The sequence below is a fragment of the Pangasianodon hypophthalmus genome, chromosome 9, assembly GCF_027358585.1.
Source record: "Pangasianodon hypophthalmus isolate fPanHyp1 chromosome 9, fPanHyp1.pri, whole genome shotgun sequence".
NCBI lineage: Eukaryota > Metazoa > Chordata > Actinopteri > Siluriformes > Pangasiidae > Pangasianodon > Pangasianodon hypophthalmus.
In genome coordinates, this window is record NC_069718.1 from 18049393 (window position 1) to 18071331 (window position 21939).

The 21939-nt window shown below is 40.2% G+C and overlaps 1 protein-coding gene across 4 annotated transcripts in view; it reads right to left on the reverse strand.

The window, feature by feature from the left end:
- scaper (S-phase cyclin A-associated protein in the ER) overlaps positions 1–19809 on the reverse strand; it is a 93176-nt gene extending 73367 nt beyond the window's left edge. Inside the window, exons 1-4 of one of the 4 annotated variants that reach the window (XM_034307342.2) lie at positions 19493–19809; positions 7126–7264; positions 3369–3445; positions 2994–3191 (exon numbers count right to left, since the gene is read on the reverse strand). In XM_034307342.2, the coding sequence (XP_034163233.2) occupies positions 2994–3191; positions 3369–3445; positions 7126–7264; positions 19493–19663 (585 nt within the window). In that variant the 5' untranslated portion in view covers positions 19664–19809. Of the gene's footprint in view, positions 1–2993; positions 3192–3368; positions 3446–7125; positions 7265–14998; positions 15515–19492 lie in introns of those variants that run through there. The other 3 variants (XM_034307344.2, XM_034307343.2, XM_053237200.1) reach the window with 3 other exon arrangements.
- Between the last annotated feature and the right edge of the window lie 2130 nt (positions 19810–21939).

Sequence of the window (21939 nt, forward strand, 5' to 3'; positions counted from 1 at the left end):
GCACGCACTTGTCTAGAATGTCTTTGTATGCTGTAGCATTAAGTTTTCCCATTCACTGGAACTAAGGGGCCCAAACCTGCTCCAGCATGACAATGCTCCTGTGTGCAAAGCAAGTTCATAAAGACATAGTTTGCCAAGGTTGGTGTGAATTTCAAGTGGCGTACACAAAGCCCTGACCTCAACCCCACTGAACACCTTTGGAATGAACTGGAACTCTGACTGCATGCCAGACCTTACAACATCAGTAATGCTCTTATGGCTAAATCAGCACAAAACCCCACAGCCATGTTCCAAACTCTAGTGGAAAGCCTTCCCAGAAGAGTGGACGCTGTTATAGCAGCAAAACGGGGCTAAATCCATATTAATGCCCATAGTTTTGGAAAGGGATGTTTAAACAAACATATAGGGCCATGATGGTCAGGTGTCCACATATGTTTCGCCATGTAGTGTATTTCCGAAAATATAAAAAAACTGAGTGTAATTTCACACACCGCAGTTACCAAGGATGCTGTATATGCATTATGCAATGGCGCACATTCATGTCACGACTCATACAACTTTTTGGTTGCATCCCACACGATCCTAGTTCCAAAGTCCACCACCAGACACAACTAGATGCCCTGTGAATCTTTCTGGCAAACTCCTATTTGTATCTGTTAGAACACATCATCTGTTCATTCTGAATAACGTATTTGTATTCAGTTACTTCCCTACACTGCACTATATCACCAAACCAGGAACTGCAAACCTGCACGCTGTCCATCTTACCATTAGGTAGACAATTTCCTCATCAAGTGGTTCGCATTAGTGTTACTGAAGTCAGTGTACAAAAGGAATATGAAATGTGTGTTTATGTGGTATACAAGCGTGTGCAGAGGCAAAGGACCACTGCAAGACTGCTCTCTCCTTATACTGCATTCACTAGAGTCACAGTACATATGGAGAAGTGTGAACAGTAGAGCGGGTGCACCCAGCAAAGTTCCACATGGATGTCGCACACAGAGCTACTGTCAGTGAGCAGACCACAAGGGGTCACATTCAGCCACACACACCACCAGTCCTCATCTGAACCATATTCAACATGATTCAAGATTACACGCCAATCTCGAACTCGGAACACAGAGGAATACGCAGCAGGAACCCTAATCAAGCACTACAGCACTGTGTGCCAGCCAGAGTAAACACATGGCATGCTGTGTGGAGGCATGGCCATGCCAGTGCACACCGCACTATATTAGCTGGCTCTACACGCAGCTGCCGCAGGGCAACGTGGGCCTGGCGAGACAACCAAAGCACTGTAGGAATGTTTGTGTGGCTGACTGGTGCGTGTGTTAGCTTAGCTAACGGCAGTACATGTTCCTGCTTTTGCCCCTACTTCTGTAAGGCCAAAGTAACAACAACAACGCCAGGGATCCCTGTTCTGTTTAAAACAGTGTTATCAGACGTCATCTGATAGACCCCTCACTCTGAAGCTCTGGGCTTGCTCTCTCCACACACACACACACACACACACACACACACACACACACACACACAAAAATGGGGGAGGAGTAGGGGGAACTTTGTTTACACACCGTCATCAATCTGCACTCCCTCCAGGAAGGCCCTAGAGAGCGGCCAGTGATAATTCTCTCACCAGCGCACCTTCAAAGCCCTCTCTGACACAAACCAGAAAACAAAAGGAATGTTGAAAGGAGGAGGGAAACTCAACAAAAATCCAACTGACTCAACCCTTCATTTCCCTCTACTGGTCACAGAGTGAAACAACTGCTGTGCCATTCTTACTCTTGTTTTCATAGCCAAGTCCTACTGGGCCTGAAAAAGGTAATTCCTATCAAGAAGTTTACTCTGAGAGACATTCCAGTATCTGACATCATTTCCTCTGTGACCATGGGGTAGTAGTAAATCTGATTGACTGTTGACTGCCAAAACCCAATCCACATTCCTGAAGAGTAGAGACAGGGTTATCAGGAATCTTTATTGAGAGGTCAGCCAGACTTTCCTCTCAGTGACCTAGCACTGGGCAGAAAAAAAACATGAAAATGCCAAAGAAATTAGGCAGCACTCCCTTCTTGGTGGATTAGCTTTGGCAGGGCAGTGCAAAACTTTCTCAAGGAATATTTCTTACAGCATTGGGTTATCTTTAGGTCAGTGAAAAGTTTTTGGCTGGTCAAGTTTTAAGGAATTTTTCAAATATGAATGAATTACAACAAATCTGGCACTTTCAGATATGCGGTGTTTAGCACATGTGAATTAAACCCTGGTGAGTTTTTCATCTCGGTGTCGCTCATTTGGGCAAGTGTGACCAAAACTACTAGTCTGGGGCTGCTCGCAAGAAATGCTCTCGGCCCAATTCCAAGCGAAACAACTCAGTGTGACTGTGGTATGAACATCAATACAGGAAGTAAACCAAACATGAGGTGTATTGCGGGCTGCTTGAGTACAAGCTGGAGTACTGAAGAAATATTCTAGATGTCTAGCCTGAAGAACACATAAAATAAATGCTGGATACACTTCACAAAATATATTACTGAAATAATAACACAAATAAACATTTCCTTTTTTTTTTTTATCATCAGCTCCATCTCTTTGCACAGTTTATGTGTGTGCGCTTTCAAAAAAGTTTGTTTATATTTTCTGCCGCCATCATTTCTGACCAATGAATGAACAATTTTTGTGAACATATTTCCAGTCCTGCTTCTTCTCAAATGACCCTCAGCAAATGTTTCTTGTTTTCCCAGACCAAATAGAAAACTAGGCAAATGTACAAATTTCCCTCTGATCCAAAGCAGGCAAACAGATTAATGGATAAGAACATGGCCTATAATTATAAAAGCGTATTGAAATGTGTCTGTAAAGATTTTTATTCATGCACATAATTCTGAATGTCTATTTGTACCAAGTCAATGTGCCTGGATTTGACAATTCACCACTCACTGAAAAGTTACCATGTGAAGCATTTATTGTGGCAGAAAAAGTCATTACGTTCCTACCTTACACTCCACAACGCTCTGGTCTGATTCACATGTGACGTAGATCTCATCGACAGCCCGGCGTAGGTTATCGAAGAGGAAGGCCCAGTAACGGGCCCTCAGATCTACTTTGCGTGGCTGCCTGGCTTTAGTGGGGCTCTTCTCGGCTCCTTTCTCCAGCATGGACCCTGCTGCAGCTTTGCAGTCCAGACCCATAGGCTAAACCAACACACAGCAACTTTTACTATTAGTTTACCAAGACTTACCTTTCAAAAAAAAAAAATCTTAGAATTTGTAAAGAAGCCTAGCCTCTCTCAGCCCACAGAAAGCTGGTCTTTGCTTCCCTCTAGTGGTGAACAGGCATTTCAGATGAAGCCTATGTACAAGAATTCCTACCTGTTTTTTGTTCCTATGTTGTCCAGAGTTGATTCGCTGAGCTCTTGCATTGCTGTTGTTGTGAGCCTTTGACTTTCCTGTAAGTATTAAGAATATTGCATATGTTAAGCAGAAAAGTCAGCTTTTTGTCAGGATTGAGTCATTTTGCTTTAGGGAACTGCACAGAGTGAAAAGCATGTTTCTATTTGATTTAAAATTCTAAAAGCAAATGCTTCAAGAGAACATTCAGAACCTAAAAGACCACTGATCATTAAAGACTGTGCTGACTGTGAGGCAAACTGCAATGAAACACTGACAAGACTTCATCGTCCTGGCCCCCTTTAACACAGAACCACATATTTTGTTGACCACCAAGCATCCGAGTAAGTTATGAAGTAGGGGGAATAAAAGTACACCTCCATTAAGGCTTGTCTTTTGTTTGCTCTTTCCGAGGACCAAACACTCATGAACTATCAGCAAGTTAACTAGCTAATGTTAGTGATATGATTTATAACTTTAATGTTCATTATGCATTTACCTTCTACAGCAAACTATATGGTCAATATTATAGATTTAATAGAAATAATGTGTGTATGGTGATTGATCTGCAGCAAATAGGGATATAATTTCATTTAAACGTAGAGAAGTGGCAGGTTATTTACTACTGACTGTTATGATGTCATGTGCTGAGTGGAGTGCTGAAGTCTATAACCCCTTTTAAACAAAACAAACCACAACTTTAACCTTTAACCATTAACATGTCCCCTAAAGCATGAATAATGCTATATGCTTGCAATTGTCTGTTACCTGGACATGCAAATCACCATTCTTCAGCTTGTAAGATGCATCATTTATAGTGTAACAAGACAGTTTTGTGCTTGTACCACTCCTGAATGCCAGAACATGCTGTGATATTCTCTTTCTTTACCAGATTGGGCATACTAAGCCATATCTAAAATCCCTCCATCCATCTTCTGTACAGTTTATCCTATACAGGGTTGCAGGGAGCCCAGGGGACTCGGGGGCACAAGGCAGGAGACACCCTGGACAGGGTGCCAACCCATCCCAGGGCACAATTGCGCAGACACACCCCAATTAACTCACTTTGGACAATTTAGAGGTGCTAATCAGCCTACAACACATGTCTTCGGATTGGGAGAGTATACCCCTGAAGCACAGGGAGAGCATGCAAACTCCACGTGCACAGGGCAGAGGTGGGAATTGAGCCCCCAACCCTGGAGGTGCGAGGCAAACATGCTTAAACTAACTAAGCCAAGTGGTTAAAATATTTAATTAAATTTGTGGTTTGTGATATTATTTCTAGGATAATAATTATTTCATAATTACTAGGATTAATTCTAGTTATTGTATATATGTAAACGTAACCACCTCTAGGTTATACTCTGAAAAAGTGTAGGCTCAAAAATATGTCAACATTGCTATGAATTTCTGCTTTGAATGGATTCAGCTCCAATTTTGCATAAAAGTGTCCACAAATGAATAAATGTGCATGAAAATTGAACATAACCAGCATTCAAATTTACTGGAAAATTGAGTAAAATAGATGATGGAGTATATAGCACTGACAGAGCAAGAGCATGTTTGAAGGCATTAAAAGAGTGAAGAATCATTATATAATGTAATTTACCATATGATGCAGTCACACAGTCAGTGGTAATGGTTAGCTGTATCTAAACATATCCAACTATCTTTAATGAGCAAGAAAACAACCTAGGAACCATAATCCAGTGGGCTGTCAAGAGTGAAAATGACTAATACTGCTGAGATTAAGGATGAAGTATGTACATCAGGAGTGCATCAAAGAGACAAGGTAGTAATCTGGATCTCGAGAGTGACTTCAGAACATTCTCTGATCAAGCAGGAGCTTCTAACGTACATGAGCTTCATTGCTTCTTCAGGACTGCACTCTGTATATGCACTCATGTTGGTCAGAATACATATGCACACTGAAATAAGTGATAAAAGCCCCCTATGAAGACGATTCAGAAGAGCCAGTGAATCTGGGACAGCCTGTACACACAAATAATATCCCCAAAAAGACTCAAAAACAGGGACAAACTGTAGCACCAGGTAAGTAATAACATTCTGTAATAATATTATATAAAATTGAAGATATTTTCACAATACATTATATATAATCATCGTCCACTTTATTAGGAGTACCTGTACATTTATGCTAGCATCCAGTCAGCCAATCATGTGACATCACAGCATTGAATACAGTTGTGCAGATACAGGTTAAGAGCTTCAGTTAATGCTCATGCCATACATCCGAATGGGTGAGAAGAAAAAAACAAAACAAAAAACGTGATCTCAGTGAATCTGACCGTGGCAACAGATGGGTTGGTCTGAGTATTCACACAGAGCAGTATCTAGAGTTTATACAGAATGTGCAAAACACAAATAACATCCAGTGAGCAGCTGACAGGAAGACTATGGTAACTCAAATAACTTTTCATATCTTTTCAACCGTGGTGAGCAGAGAAGCATCACAGAACGCACAAAATGTCAAACCTTGAGGTAGATGGGCTACAACAGCAGTAGTCCACATCAGGTTCTACTCCTGTCACCCGAGAACAGGAATCTGAGGATACAGTGGGCACAGGCTCTCCAAAACTAGACAGCTGAAGATTGTAAAAAGACCAGGTGACATTGTTCCAGTCTTCAGCTATCACTTCAAAGTCACTGAGATCATTTTTCCCCATTTTGATGTCTGATCTAAAAGTTAACTGAAGCTCTTGACCTGTATGTGCATGATTTTATGTACTGTGCTGGTGCCACATGATTTGCTGATTGGATATTTGCATGAACGGACTAATTTACAGATGTTCCTGTATAGAAAAAGTGACCAGTGAGTGTATAGTATAAAATAATGTAGGGTATATTTTAACAGTGAGAAAAGAGTAGTTCCACATTAAACACAAATAAATGAAATGACGGGCTTAAATATAATTTCAATTACTTCTACAAAAATTATTTATTTAACATAAAAGGAAAAAAGAAAGAAGGATAAAGCAACAGGTATAAAAATAGATTTCACTATTTAGTCAGCTACACTATATGGCCAAAAGTTTGTGGACACCTGACCATAACACTCATATGTGCTTTTTGAACATCCCATTCCAGATTTAGTCCTCCTTTTGCTACTCTAACAGCCTCCATTCTTCTGGGAAGGCTTTCCACTAGATTTTGGAGTGTGGCTTTCAGCCACTAGAGCATTAGTGAGGTCAGGCACTGATGTCGGGTTGAGGAAGCCTGGTGAACAGTCGGTGTTCCTGTTCATCCCAAAGGTGTTCAGTGGGGTTGAGGTCAGGGCTCTGTGCAGGCCACTCAAGTTCTTCCACTCCAACCTTGGCAAACCATTTCCTCATGGAGCTCGCTTTGTGCACAGGGGCACTGTCATGTTGGAGCAGATTTTGGTGATGTAATGCTACAGCATACAAAGACATTCTATACAACTGTGTGCTTCAAACTTTGTGGCAAGTTTGAGGAAGAACCACATATGAGTATGATGGTCAGGTGTCCACAAACCTTTGGCCATACAGTGTATGTATTACAGTCACAATGGTGTGCGACAGTGTTATTATAGTGCTACTGGGAGTCATATTCTCTGTAATTTATCACAGTATTCATGTTCTATCATAATATTGCCCAGCAAATGCAGTGTATAGTAGAGGGAGCAGCTCAGCTGGTAATCTGCGTTGGTATTCTGTAAATGTGGGAATGTGTATGTCACAGGTTTTGCTTGAGAAAATACCATTTGTGTGTGTGTACTTCCCCTCCTCCTCCTTGTTCTCTAGAGGCACACTCCAGGCAATGAGGTTTCGAGCAGCACGTCCCTCCTCTGCTACAATCTTCCTCACCTTGTCATGGCTGTTGGAGCGCTGGAAGGAGGCCTGCAAAACAGCAACATGTAAACCGAAGAGTTAGCAATAACACACACAGATCTGTTCAAATCTCACATATCCTGGAACATTAAAGTTACAGTGGGCAATGCAGCCTGCCTTGGCAGAACATTATATTCAGCTGTTATCTTCAGTTAGAAAACAGGTACAACTCGTAGCACAATTAAAAGTTCTTGTCATGTAAAACCATTTCTGCTCTGTTTTCTACAGGTGATATGCCTGCTAGGGTGTCACGGTTTCACTGTTGTAATACACACATGGTGATTAGTGCACTGCTGACTTTTTCAAAATATTAATTAATGCTTTTCTATCCATTTGTTAATTTTACTCAACAGTATTTTTGATATTGTTTTACCCTGTGAGCCGATTAAGCTCCTTAAACAACACTGTGACCTATTAATATCTAAAGAAAAAAAAACACAGTAATTTGCTACAGTTAAGCATTGGTCATCTTTTAAGGTTATGCAAACCAAACATTTAATGTAGCAGGCATGTCAAGTTACAGCCTCAGTTCATGAGCTACAAGACCTACAATTTTTGGTTCAGCAGTTGCTCGAGCTACAATGAATAATAATAAAATCTGATCTCTGGCTTATGTGTAGGATGCAAATTCTGCCTTAACTGCAGTCATTAATGAGCCAATGTTTTCTGCATTCCCATGATAATGAAGTTAGCTTAATAATTTAATAGCAGAATTTCAGAGTCTGAAGACTATGATGAAACTTTACATCCTGTCAAAAAGACTCGAATTTTGGGTGGGAGTATTTCAGATCGCATACAACTCAGGAGGAAAAACGTACACTGATGACGACCCTATTCTCCAGTTGGACTCGCTGTGTGTGTGTATGTGTGTGTGTGTGTGTGTGTGTGTGTGTGTTTTTTAATCCTAGGCTCTAATCAAGCACAGAAAATGTCAACATGTTCACCTTTCTGCACCACAGCCTTGCTAAAGGAAGAAAACCTAACAACTGAAACATGGGAGGGAATTCAATCTTTTTGTTTTCTTTTAATTTTGCGCTCATATCATACACAGGATGAAGGATAAAGAAATCGTCCAAAACTATTGTTCAAGGATAATGCAAGATTAATATGTTAATATGTTAGTATGCAGGTGTGAGTGTATATGTTTATATTTAATATTTCTTGATACATTTTCCCTGGGCTATAATTCAAATCACAGTATTATACTAATTGTTCTAATATGTTACAGTTTCTATGGAAACAGCTCATTCACAGGAACTTGTGGACGCTCCACATAAACCAGTGCTGCTAATAAACAGATTTTAACAAATGTTTTGTAATGTAACAAAGAATTATAATCATCGATGTGGTGAAGATTTATCTAAGGAGACATTTTCGTTAACATTTAAGGAAGAACTTTTAGAGGCTCCAGTGTTAGCACTTTGTAATGGTCATTAAGTTTTCCACCACAATGCATTCTTCAGGACAGAGGAGTTTACGCTTTGAGGTTTCTTGGTAACATGACAAGCTGTTACAATGCAAGTGATAACAATAACTTGTCTCCACAACATTAATGTTCCACAACATTAAATACAACTACAAAATGTTGGGTCATTCTTTAATAAATTTAAAAAAAAAATATTTGTTGGCAAACTGCTGTGGTATAACAGGAATAAAACATTTGGGATGTTGGGGTGGCAAAAATATCACACTACTTACACATTCTTACAATACACAATACATACAATTCCACAATATAGGTCTAAAGGCTAGCTAACAAACTAGAAGCAAAATAGTGATGTTTTACTGGTATAAGTTGATTCAGTTGATAAAACATCACTGAAAAAATCTGAGTTGATACATTTATTTAATGTTTATACAGGAAAGTCACTGAAAGGGAGGAAAGAAATTTTTAAATCTTAAAAAAAAAAAAAAAAAAAAAAAAAAAAAAAAAAAAACATTCTACACTTTTAAAAATTCAAACAAACTTTTTCACAGATTAAAAAAGCACAATAAATATCTCTTACAATCAGAGTTTGTAACTGTTATTTAAAACAATATATAAAAATGTTATAAAACGATATTGTGATAATGAAGTGTACTGTGACATAGGTGATCATGATATCAATATTCATAGTCATACTGTACAGACTTACATTAGGACATGCTGTTGATGGAAAATAATCAATTTCAAGGTAGTAACCACCCTGGCATTGATCATTTTCCTATAACAGCATGCCCAGTGACGTTATACACTTTACTTAACCACCGTCACCCCTCCAAGCATCACCCAATCTGCAAAACCAAACCTACGTACCATATCTAGTGCTTCTTGTTTTAAACACTGCTCTGGGATTCACAGTATCACAATGTACAAACCCTCCCAATAATGTAAACACTGCTGTACGTATACTACACTTCAATAGGTGAGTAATGCACGCAGATGAGGTAGTGATTAAAGCACGCAGTCCGGCTGATAAGAAGGTTGATGATCACTGAATTAACTATAACAACAGTGAACACTGAAAGCCAGTGAAGTGTTCAGCTCGGAACACTGTTCATTTCAGCTAGCATGTGTGTGTGGGCGTGTGGCTTTCTATGAGCGCTGCACAGGCCAAGGGAGACACCAGAGTGTTTTCCGTTTCACAATAACACCTACAAGTAGAAAGCATTCATAACAGAGCCTGTCAAGAACGTCTCACACTCACGCTGTGGACGAGGACATTTTCACATAGTTCCTCCATGAAAAATACTTTAATTAGGGAGAAATTTTCTCGGCACTGGTTGTATAACAGGCATGGAGTGTGTGCATATAATTACACAATCAATCTACTTTACACCTTTTCTGAATGACAGTGTAAGAGTTTCAGTTCTACTGGTACACTTCTCTCTCCCTCTTCATCTCCTCTCTCGAACATCATCTCACAGTATGGGTCAGGAATCCATGAATGCATGACAAAAGCCAATCTGTTTCGCACTCCTTAAGGATGAAGAGCCACTTTGAGAAGCCAGTCATTTGGTTAATGGTTCTTTTAGTATTCAGCATCAGTAATGCAACCCACTAACTGCAATGCTGGCAAAGTAGCCATTTAAAACAATTATAATTTCACTTGACTGATACTTACACAATACATTCACGGTTCTCGTTACTGCTTTTATCTGACACATGGTAATGGCAAGCTGAATAACTGAGGCTGAAATTCATGTTTACTTCCAAAGAATTCAGTTCAGCTCCTTTTCCATATTAAAAATATATTTTTTTGTAGACATTATATATTGAAAGCACAATTTTTAAATTAAATGTCGCTTTACTGCAGGCAATGAATTAGCAAACATAAATATCATAATACATATTACATATTACACAAACTTCTTTAAGTATTGCGATCATCTAAATATGCAGGATAAGAAAAGAATAAAAGGAATAAAAGGAACACCCAAAGTTGATTATTTTCACATTACGGCATGTCCCAAAGTGTTATATTCCTCTTAAAAGGAATTATTCATTTTATACAACATTTTAAAATGTTTATAGTTATATTTCATGTTGTGGAATGACCATGAGGCAAGTTACAGTTATAAACCAACTCTCACTGTTAATGACCGCATTGTAGATTTGTTAATGTATACTAATAGTAGCCAGTAACAAAGTTGCAATGACAAAGTTATTAGTTCCTGTTATCACTCATGCTATACCATTTTGGCAACTCTCATCTCGTCATGTTACTGAGAAACCAGAAAGCGCAAAGTACCCTGTCCTGGAGACTCTCCTGTGGTGGAAAACTTATTGACCATTAGGGCTGGGCGATATGATGACATAACATCGATATCATGATAAATTATGTCACCAACACGCTTTTCTGAGACACTGTAGATATCGTCATTTTTAAATATATATATATATTTACAAACTGACTAGAAACAGCTGATGTGATGTTATAAAAATGGTAATTTTTTTTCTCTGTTTCAGTGTTAAATATTTGTCTTTTTTAATAAATAAAAATTATACATTTGCATTACACATTTGTTCAGTAATAAAAAAAAATTCACTACTTTTTTTAACTTTAAAATTTATTTTATTTTATTTTTTTTTTAAAAATGCAACAACTGTACTGCTGGCAGTTTTTAGCAAACCTGTATATTGTGATACATATCATGTAGCATAGAAACGCCATGTTTTTGTCATATCGCCCACCTCTACTGTCCATGACAAATCACTGACACCCATAAACATTCCCATAAACATTCACCCATAACATTTAACATTAAATGTTAAATAAAATCCCCCTTCCAGAAAACTTCACCACATCAAGAACCATACATTTTTCTTTGTTGAGTAACACTTTTATTATAATTATTATGATTCGATTATATGGAGCATCCACCATACACTTCCCTGTGAAACAGCTACTAGTATAGAAGCAACAATATATTAGGAAGAGCACATTAATATAAACGTTACTGTAAAGCACTACTATCTGAGCCGTGCTGTTATAGAAAATTAATCAACACCTTTTGAACAATCAGATTTAAGTAATAAACAGTGCTCTGGTATAACAGTGTATAATGCATCCTGAAAAGTGACTCATCTACTGTATGAGCTGTGATGTCGTGACTGGATCACATAATGATTCTGTCACTCATAAGCTTTACATAACACAGCATTATGCTAGAATAATTTCTTATTGTCCTCTTTACAGCAGCTGGCAACCAGCATCAAGCAAACAACCACCCTGCTTAATAATACTCCTAATAAGACATCCTCAGCTGAAATGAAGACCAGTCCACTGGTTGTATACTTAAAAAAAACATGTATCTGCTTATATATTCATTAGGTTTCACACACACACAAACACACACACACACACACACACACACACACACACAAAGAGCACACAGTCACTGGCCTGCTACAATCTGGATGCCCCTGGGCTTTCATATACAACTGACCTACTTTAGAGCAGCAAAGCATCATCTTCATTCCAAGCTCTGTTCACTCCTCTCTCTCACTATCCTATCAGAGCAGCACAACAAACAATATAAAATGTAATTGATTGGGAAATGCACAGGAAACGATATTGTGTGGAGAGGGAAGCACAGCCTGCCAAGACGCTGGTCAACAGTAAATATTTAGTCATGGTTTCCTGGACTTTGTCAGACATCACAGGACAGCTGCTAGGACTGCAGGATAATGGTTAAAATGGCTGAAATAATCACAATTATTTTACTCAGTATTGATTCATAACAATATTTTAACCAGTTTGGGAAGATTTTTTGCACTTTATTTTAAATAATCAGAAAACATGCTTTTCTTTTTTATTGTAGACTATATTATACACTTATATTCCTTTAAACTAATAAGGCTTCAAGCTAAATAAAACTGCTTCATATATGTTAAATGTTTTGTAAAATATAGGAATATTAACTTGTATGTTATAACATAATCTTTAATCTGCGATTAATTGCAGCAGAGTCAATAAACGCCAATGCCAGTCAGTGAGAATTTAAGACTTCTTTCTATTCTATTCTATTTATGTAAGAAATTTCCTGTTTAAAAATACACTGACAGAATGTGTGTTAGTTTGAATTCCAGCTGTACCTGATGACAAATCAGCTTCACATCTGTCCAATTAACAGTTCCGCTTTAAACTCACACACAGACACTTTTGCTATTTCAGCAATTTCACAGCTGATTATGTAAGGAATAGAGATGGGACAATACCTCTTTTTCTTTTCCAATACTGAAACCTTGAGTATCATCTGATACTCATTTAACACCGTTGTCTTTAAAAACTACAAAGCTTTAAAATATTTTTTTATAAAGTGAATCACTTCACAGTTAAACTCTTTCACCCAAAAATCACTTACATTGTAAATGTTTTTGCTGGTATCATCCCAATATGGACACTGGGTATCAAATTGGTGCCATCTCTAATAAAGAATAAAAAACACTGAGAAGTGCTATAATAGGAAAATAATCCTGGTGCCATCTCTTCCCCAGGTAAGCGATGCACACACACCCAGCCATCCACACGATGTAAAAGAAAACATGATTCATCAGACCAGGCCACCTTCTTTCATTGCTCCATGGAAGGAGTTCCAGTTCTGATGCTCATGTGCCCACTGTAGGTGCTTTCGGAGGTGGACAGGGCTCAGCATGGGCACTCTGACCGGTCTGCGCAGCCCCATACACAGCAAGCTGAGATGCACTGTGTGTTCTGATACCTTTCTATCATAGCCAGCATTAACTTTTTCAGCAATTCTTGCTACAGTAGCTCTTCTGTGGGATCCGATCAGACGGGCTAGCCTTCACTCCCCCGGCGCAAGAAATGAGCCTTGGGTACCCATGACCCTGTCACCGGTTCACCAGTTGTCCTTCCTTAGACCACTTCTGGCAGGTACAACCCATGCATACCGTGAACATCGCAATCTTGCCCTTGTCAAAGTCGCTCAGATCCTTACGCTTGCCTATTTTTCCTTCTTTCAACACATCAACTTTAAGAACTGACTGTTCACCTGCTGCCTAATATATCCCACCCCTTGACAGATGCCATAGTAACGAGATAATCAATGTTGTTCACTTCACCTGTCAGTGGTTTTAATGTTATGGCTGATTGCTGTATATAAATGCACATCATTCAAATTACAGTCGGTCGTCTTGACGGCAGAGCCATGATGTTATAGGAAATGAATTAACACCTTCTGACCAATTAAATTTGAGAATTCAACAGCAGTGTGGTATAAGGTTAATTAACTGGGGAAACCAATAATCATTTTCAGTCAAAAGAGAGAAAAAAAAGAATGAAGATTTGATTAAATAGGCTTCAACAAATTCTCAGACCTAACACTTGACAAATGATGATAATGGTGATGATAATTAGAAAGTGATTAAATACTGTTTTGTTGGGGCTTTTTGTTCTTCTGCACTGGTCAACACTCAGGTGCAAACACTTTAAGCAGCAGCATCAAATAGTGAAAATGTTCCCCCATGTCGATATCAGACAAGCGATTTTTAAAAGGAGTATACTGAAAATGTACTGTTATAGGTTTTGCTACTGTTTACTGTGCATTATTGCACCTTATCACCTAAAAATCCCCCACCCAGGTGAGTTTTCACTATTGCCACTGCCAGTAAGCAGTTCCTGACTGCACAGCTGCTCATAACGCTCTCTCCTACTCTCATTAAACCTGAAATGGCAGAAGTACTTGTTTTCCTCATGGTTTTTTTTTTATTTTCTTCAGGCAATCGGTTATGGATGATTAAACAGTTTATAAATTGTTTAAAACTGTCGATCACAAGCAGGTAAAAATCAATACCGCACAAACCAAGTTATTACAATTACAATATGATTCATCATGCAGCTATTTTTCTTGTTCAGGCTTTTGCCAGTTATGTTACATAAGCATAGAGCCGTTGATCTAATGGTTTTGAGCAGATGCCTAAAGCAATTACTTGCCATATAACAAACAAAAATATTGTCTAGATTGTCATGTTATTCGTGCACGTGGCAGCAATTTTCAAATTTCCATTTTTATAGGCGCAAGTTCTCCACTAAAAAATAACATGACACCCGTAAGGAAGTGAGTGCCACTTGTTAAAAGCCTCTATGCACACACACAGCACAGAGAAAGGCAGTCAGCTGAGTGGTCACAGAGGCAGCAGGGATAAGGTTTCGTGTCTATAAGCAGGTCTAAGCACAGAGGCATGCAGAGCAGGACAGAAAGAGAAAAGGACAGCGAGAAACAAGATCTGAAGGTACATACAGAGTAGAAGTAGAGTCTGTAAGCAGGTTCTTTGTCCTCATTCGGCACTGACATACTTTTGCTGCAAACTTCACATGACCCGCTTGCCCCTAGCTGGCATCGTAGCCACTGCACGCGCAGGGTGACATCGTCATTTGACAGCAGGACCAAAATAGCCGCTCGGCTGGCTGTGTGAGCTTCTCCACCAATCAGGATAGTAGAGGGTACTGCATGCTCCTCTGCTAATCAGAGCTGAGCCTATAAATACTGCGCTTTTGCCATGCTGAGCACGCACTGTCCCTGCCAGACCAACGCCGCAGCCGCTACTGCTGCAAACTGCCTCTCTGCTGTCATCTGCTGTTCTGTTAAATTATCTCCCTCTCTCTCTCTCTCTCTCTCTCTCTCTCTGCTGCACAGTGCCTGTTCAAACAGCAGAAAAACAGAAAGCTTGCTCGCTCTCTTCCTCTCCCTCTCATCTCTCTTCATGCAGTCATGTGTACATGACACATCGGCCCACTCCCTGCTGGAGGGCTCAGTCTATGTGTGTCAATGTGCCAGGAACACACGCGCACACACACACACACACATGCTCACACAAGCGCACACACGCGTACAGACTCTGCATCTAACTGGACTTAGCAACACATGACTCATGCTGGACTGGGGCACGTAAACAAAGCCGTGCTGACACAAGGTGAACCACAGTGACACCACTGGAGGGAGGAGGGCAATAGATGAGCAGGCATGAAAAAAACCAATCGCAATCTTCAACAACAGAAGTGATAAAGGTCAAACTTTTGAAAGTTTGGTGTTTAGTGAGGCTAGGCATAAGGCTTGGTCAGCCCTTCTAATGCAAAATCAAATTCTCCTAGACATAATGAATATTGAACTTTAATATTTTAAATACCACAAATAGCAAAATATTTATATTTATTTAAAATATTGCCATAATTTATTAATCAAAATTGTTTATCACCTCAGCTCTACATAAATCAAACTAGAACTATATTACTGTCCAGATGTACAGGTCCAGCCTTTGCACCACCAACCTAGTCCTACTATTTCTAAACCTCCTCTAGAGTATAACTAGGACTCCAGCTGAGAGGTCTGGGGTAACCCAGCAGACCCCATTATAGTCAAGCTGATGCAGGTAATAAGAAAGAGACAGTAAGTCTGTAAATAAAATCATTTTACACTCTATCTGTACAGGATTACTTTCACTGGGTGATGTCGGTAGTAACATTTTTACAAGTCTCCACTGAGATAAAATGTAGGACAAGCGAGTTTCAGCAAGGTCATTTTTCCTACAAACTCAGATTTTCATATGACAAACACACACGTTCATATGTTGTTTTATAAGCATTCACGGTTTGTATACTGTTCCTCTTTCGCCCGCTTCCGTGAGAGGTCATTGGTCCGCGTATTTCATTTGGCACAATTGTTTTTTTACGCCAGATGCCATTCCCGACGCAACCCTCTCCAATTTTATCCGGACTTGGGACTGGCACTGAGATTGGGGATTACGCACTGGGGTTGGTTCCCTGGCTGGGAATCGAACCCAGGCTGCAGCGGTGAGAGCTCTGTGGCCTAACCACTAGTCCTCCAGTCCTCCAATTCTATTTATGTGGCAGCTATCAGCTATAAGGAAGTGAACAGCTCCTTTAATCAACCTGTGAGATCATACCCTTCCGATTTCTCAAGTTAAGAAATCAACATGGATGTGTCACTAGACGACTAAGTACAGTGAGCAGCAGCAGTATTTTTTTTTTCTTCAAATCTAGCTTCTGTCTACAATGGTGTCTATCCAGATGGGAATAAAATGATCAGGCCACCACAATGTTCATCAAAAAAAAAAGTACATAATTTGGTCTGCAAATTTCTCAGAGGACAAGGGAGGAAAAAACTGACATGGTGTCACAGACTAACACCTGGAAATGATGGAATGATGGACCTCCAGGACCTCTTGTAAATTTAATCTGTCCAAATATGGCTTTTGTTTTGTTTGCAATTCATAATGTGAATCATACCATCATACCTGTAAAGTGATTCCATTTCTGACACGATATAATGCTACACAAGTCATCAGTTTCTGTGCTAGTGAATACGTGCACAATCGGAACAGTAGGAGTATACAGAAAAACAAATCATTAAATTACAAGCCTTAAGCACTGTTCTAATACGCTTTCTCTACTTTGCTATCTAAGTGACTAACATGGCAGCAGGTGTTACAGTGGGATAGTGTATTAGGCACAACACTGTTGCTGGAGCTACCAAACACCTCAGTATACAACATCCAATCATCAGAGGTGCTGTGGTCAGAAACTGACACTGACAAAGGGATCAAGGACAATTAACACACATTGTTAAGGAAAACAAATGAGCTACAGTCTCGACACACTTGTACCAGCACCACACAATACCATGCAACTACAAAGTACAGTGTCTGGGACAAGTATGTACCCCCTTAAACTCTTCCACATTTCATAGTGTTATAGCCTGGAACTGAAGTGGATGTAATTGGGACTATAGGTCATGATTCTACACAAAATATTCCATAATATTGAAGCAGGGGAAAGTTTATATAGTTTGTAAAGAGTGAAGAATGTTGGTAGAAACATGATGTTGAGAGTTACCCTTGTCCTCTTGGTTGTTTCTCAGACTAATGTCTTCCTTACCCAGACACTGATTTTGGTGGACAGCCTTATCTAGGCAGAGTCATGGTTGTGCCATATTCCCTCCGTTTTTTTTGTGCTCTGTGTGATCTTTGGGATATTTTTTAATAACCAAACCTGATTGATACTTCTTTAGAACTTTGTCCTAGACTTGTTTTGACAGCTCATTATTTTTCATGATGTTTGTTTAGGTATGTTTTCTAACAAACTCTGGGCTCTTCCAGGTACAGGTGTACTTATATTGAGATAACGTTACACTTTATTTGCACACAGGTAAACTCCAGTCCAACTAATTATGCGACCTGGAAGGCAAGTGTTTGCACTAGAGATAATTTAGGGGTTTCCAACTAATGAGGGGTGAATACTTATGTGATTACATTTGTTTTCCACCACTTCAGTATTATGGGCTCTTTCGTGTAAATTCATGCTATGCAATTCCAATTAAGTTCCTTTCAGTTCCAGGCTACGTTGCCAACTTAGTGACTCTGTCACTAGATTTGGTGACCTTTTTAGACCCTTTTAGCTGCTTTTTTTTTTGGAACTAAAGACTTTTTGAGACATTAGCAACTGTCCAGCACTCAATACGACTCTTCACCGCCATCACATGTACCCGATAAACTACAAGGCAGGAGTACCCGATAAACTACAAGGCAAGCGTACCCGATAAACTACAGGGCAGGAGTACCCGATAAACCACAGGGCAGATGTACCCGATAAACCACAGGGCAGATGTACCCGATAAACCACAGGGCAGATGTACCCGATAAACCACAGGGCAGGAGTACCCGATAAACTACAAGGCAAGCGTACCCGATAAACTACAAGGCAGGAGTACCCGATAAACTACAGGGCAGGAGTACCCGATAAACCACAGGGCAGGAGTACCCGATAAACTACAAGGCAGGAGTACCCGATAAACCACAGGGCAGGAGTACCCGATAAACCACAGGGCAGGAGTACCCGATAAACCACAGGGCAGGAGTACCCGATAAACCACAGGGCAGGAGTACCCGATAAACTACAAGGCAAGCGTACCCGATAAACTACAAGGCAGATGTACCCGATAAACTACAGGGCAGGAGTACCCGATAAACCACAGGGCAGGAGTACCCGATAAACCACAGGGCAGGAGTACCCGATAAACTACAAGGCAAGCGTACCCGATAAACTACAAGGCAGGAGTACCCGATAAACCACAGGGCAGGAGTACCCGATAAACTACAAGGCAGGAGTACCCGATAAACTACAGGGCAGGAGTACCCGATAAACCACAGGGCAGGAGTACCCGATAAACCACAGGGCAGGAGTACCCGATAAACTACAAGGCAAGCGTACCCGATAAACTACAAGGCAGGAGTACCCGATAAACTACAGGGCAGGAGTACCCGATAAACCACAGGGCAGGAGTACCCGATAAACTACAGGGCAGGAGTACCCGATAAACTACAAGGCAGGAGTACCCGATAAACTACAAGGCAGGAGTACCCGATAAACTACAAGGCAGGAGTACCCGATAAACCTCCAGGATTCCTGACACCAGTATTACTGGAGATGATCACAAACCACATTCACACAAGCCCAATACAATTACAAAGCTCTTGACTGGGAAGAGAATACAGCTGTATACACAAATGCTGGATAAACACCTGGCAAGTTCACTCTGTAGTTAATTAGGTAATGGCATCCACACTGTGTTCGCCTAACTAAGCTAAATTCTCAACTTTCTGAACGTGTAGAGTTAACCTAAACAGTTAGCTAGTGTAAGATTAACCCAAGCCCACATGACTTGTGGTTTATCCAGACCCTCGCAGCTAGCTAAGAGGGCGTGCGATGCCAGCGTTACCTTTAGGGCAGCGTTGATGGAGGTGCTCCTGCCTTTACCTCCTCCGTGTGAGGAGCCCGAGCTGTTACTGCCGGATCTCTCTCTGCCATCCCCGCTCGGAGCCGCTCTCTGGCCGGCCCGGTGCTGAGCGCCGCCGCGCCGACGCCCATCGTGCCGACTGTCTTTAGACATCGAGCCGCTCGTACGGTCGATATGAGCTAACCTTCTTCTCAGCGATTAACCTGTAATTCAGTGTCAGAAAAAGCTGAAAGAAATATTGAAGAGGCCTCCTCTTCTTTCTCTGTTGTTCGTAGCGACGGTTGTTAAGCAGAGTCATGGTGCATTACTGCCCCCAGTTGGGCTGGAGACCAGTTTCTGCAGCGTTGCCGAGAAGCGCCTGTCTGCGTCCTGCAAGACTACAAACCACGCCCACTACAAACCACGCCCATTACAGACCACGCCCGTTGCAAACCAGCTTTGTCCTAGACTTGTTTTGACAGCTCCTTATTCTTCATGCTGTTTGTTTAGGTATGTTTTCTAACAAACTCTGGGTTCTTCCAGGCACTGGTGTATTTATATTGAGATCACTTTACACTTTATTTGCACACAGGTAAACTCCAGTCAACTAATTATGCGACATGAAAGACTACAAACCACGCCCATTGCAAACCACGCCCATTGCAAACCATGCCCGTTACAAGGAACGCCCATTAGCAAATCACGCTACTCAACATTCCCACGCCCACTCCCCCCAAACCCTAATCCAATAGTTTACGTTTCTGTCGTGAGCCTAACTTGTAATAGTGGGCGTACCTTATAAGGGGCGTGACTTGTAATCCTGACGGATGTTTTACTTAGTTTTTTGTGGGCGTAACTTGTAATAGTGGGCGTGCCTTGTAAGGGGCGTGGTTTGTAATCCGGCAGGACGCAGACTGATACGCTTGGTGTTGCCAGACTGGGCTGTTTTTCTTTCTAAAGTTAAGTTTTCTCTTATGGTTCATTATCTGTTTATTATTTGAATTGCTGGAATTAAAGTTACTGCTTGGTACTGTTTAAAGAAAAATACACAAATATACATGTTAGAGACTTGGATTGCTTAGAGAGGTAGCACTACTGAAGTCAACTTTTTTATGAGCCTTTCCCCACGTAGGTAAAATATAACGTTCATGTTAAAATATAACACATTTTTGTTGAAACATCTAACACATTCATTCAGTGACCAGCTACTTTAAGAGAAATAAATACCTGTACAGTTATCCAATAAGCCAATCGCTGCTGCCACATGTCTGGCTGATTGGGTTACTGCATGAATGAGCAGGTGTACAGGTATTCCTATTAAAATGGCACATAAGTGTGTGCACATACATACACATGCACACACTCAGAATTAAAGGTACCAAACTGTACTTTTCCTTGTACCATGAAGGTAACATGTTTTGTACTTTACTTTATTACTAGTATATATATTTATTAGACTGCAGAAAATATATCAGAACACTTTTAGAATGAATGGGACTTTATATAACACTTGCAGTAAGATGTAATCATAATGAGTCTGCATTGTTACAATGAAAGTGGGACATTCTGACTTTCTGCAAAATGTTTAATAACTACCTGAATTCAGTCAGAGGTTCTTCAGACATCATAAAAACAAACAAACCTTACTTTCAAATGATTTAATCCTACTGCATTGCTGTATTTATTCATTCATCCATCTTCAGTCAATGTTACTGCAGGGGCAATTTAGCCAATTCATCTACTGTCATGTTTTGGAAGGTGGGAGGAAACTGAGGCAGGGAACACAAAATAAAAACCACAAAACTCCACAGATATTAACCTGAGCTCAGGATTAAACCAGGGACCCTGGAGCTATGAGGTGGCAACAGTACCTGCTGCGCCACTGTATCAAAGACTTTAATTTTAGAAGCCAGTATTTGGGTGCAAGTCTCTATGCATTTATTGCACAAGTGCAATAGCTCATTTGTCAAAATGTTGCTGTTGTATTTTTTAACAGAGCCCACGCCAGCACTGCACCCTCTTTGTTACTTAGAAGTGCCATGCCATTGTTCAACAGTTTTATGCACACAAGTTTGTCTTGACTCATTATTCATGAGCCACATTTGCTAAGTATTACCACTGAATGTTCAAACTGGGCAATTTCAATGCAGGTCTCCATGAAAGGGCTTAGCCACTTAAACGCAGCTGCGTCCTCCTGATTTCACCAGCATGTGTTCAAGACAAATAACAACGCATAATGCCGAGATTTGCTCATCATTGCTTATCTCAAGAAGACAACCCTCTCCAAACACCCTCTTGTAAACACAATAAACTAAACCTAGACATCTGATTCAAGATATTTTTTTTACTAACTTATTCACTATGTTCGGCCAATTAGATACTGCTGAATTTAATTTTCTATCAAAAACTATCTAGGTATTAAAAATGGGTTGTGAAATATTCTGTGCAAA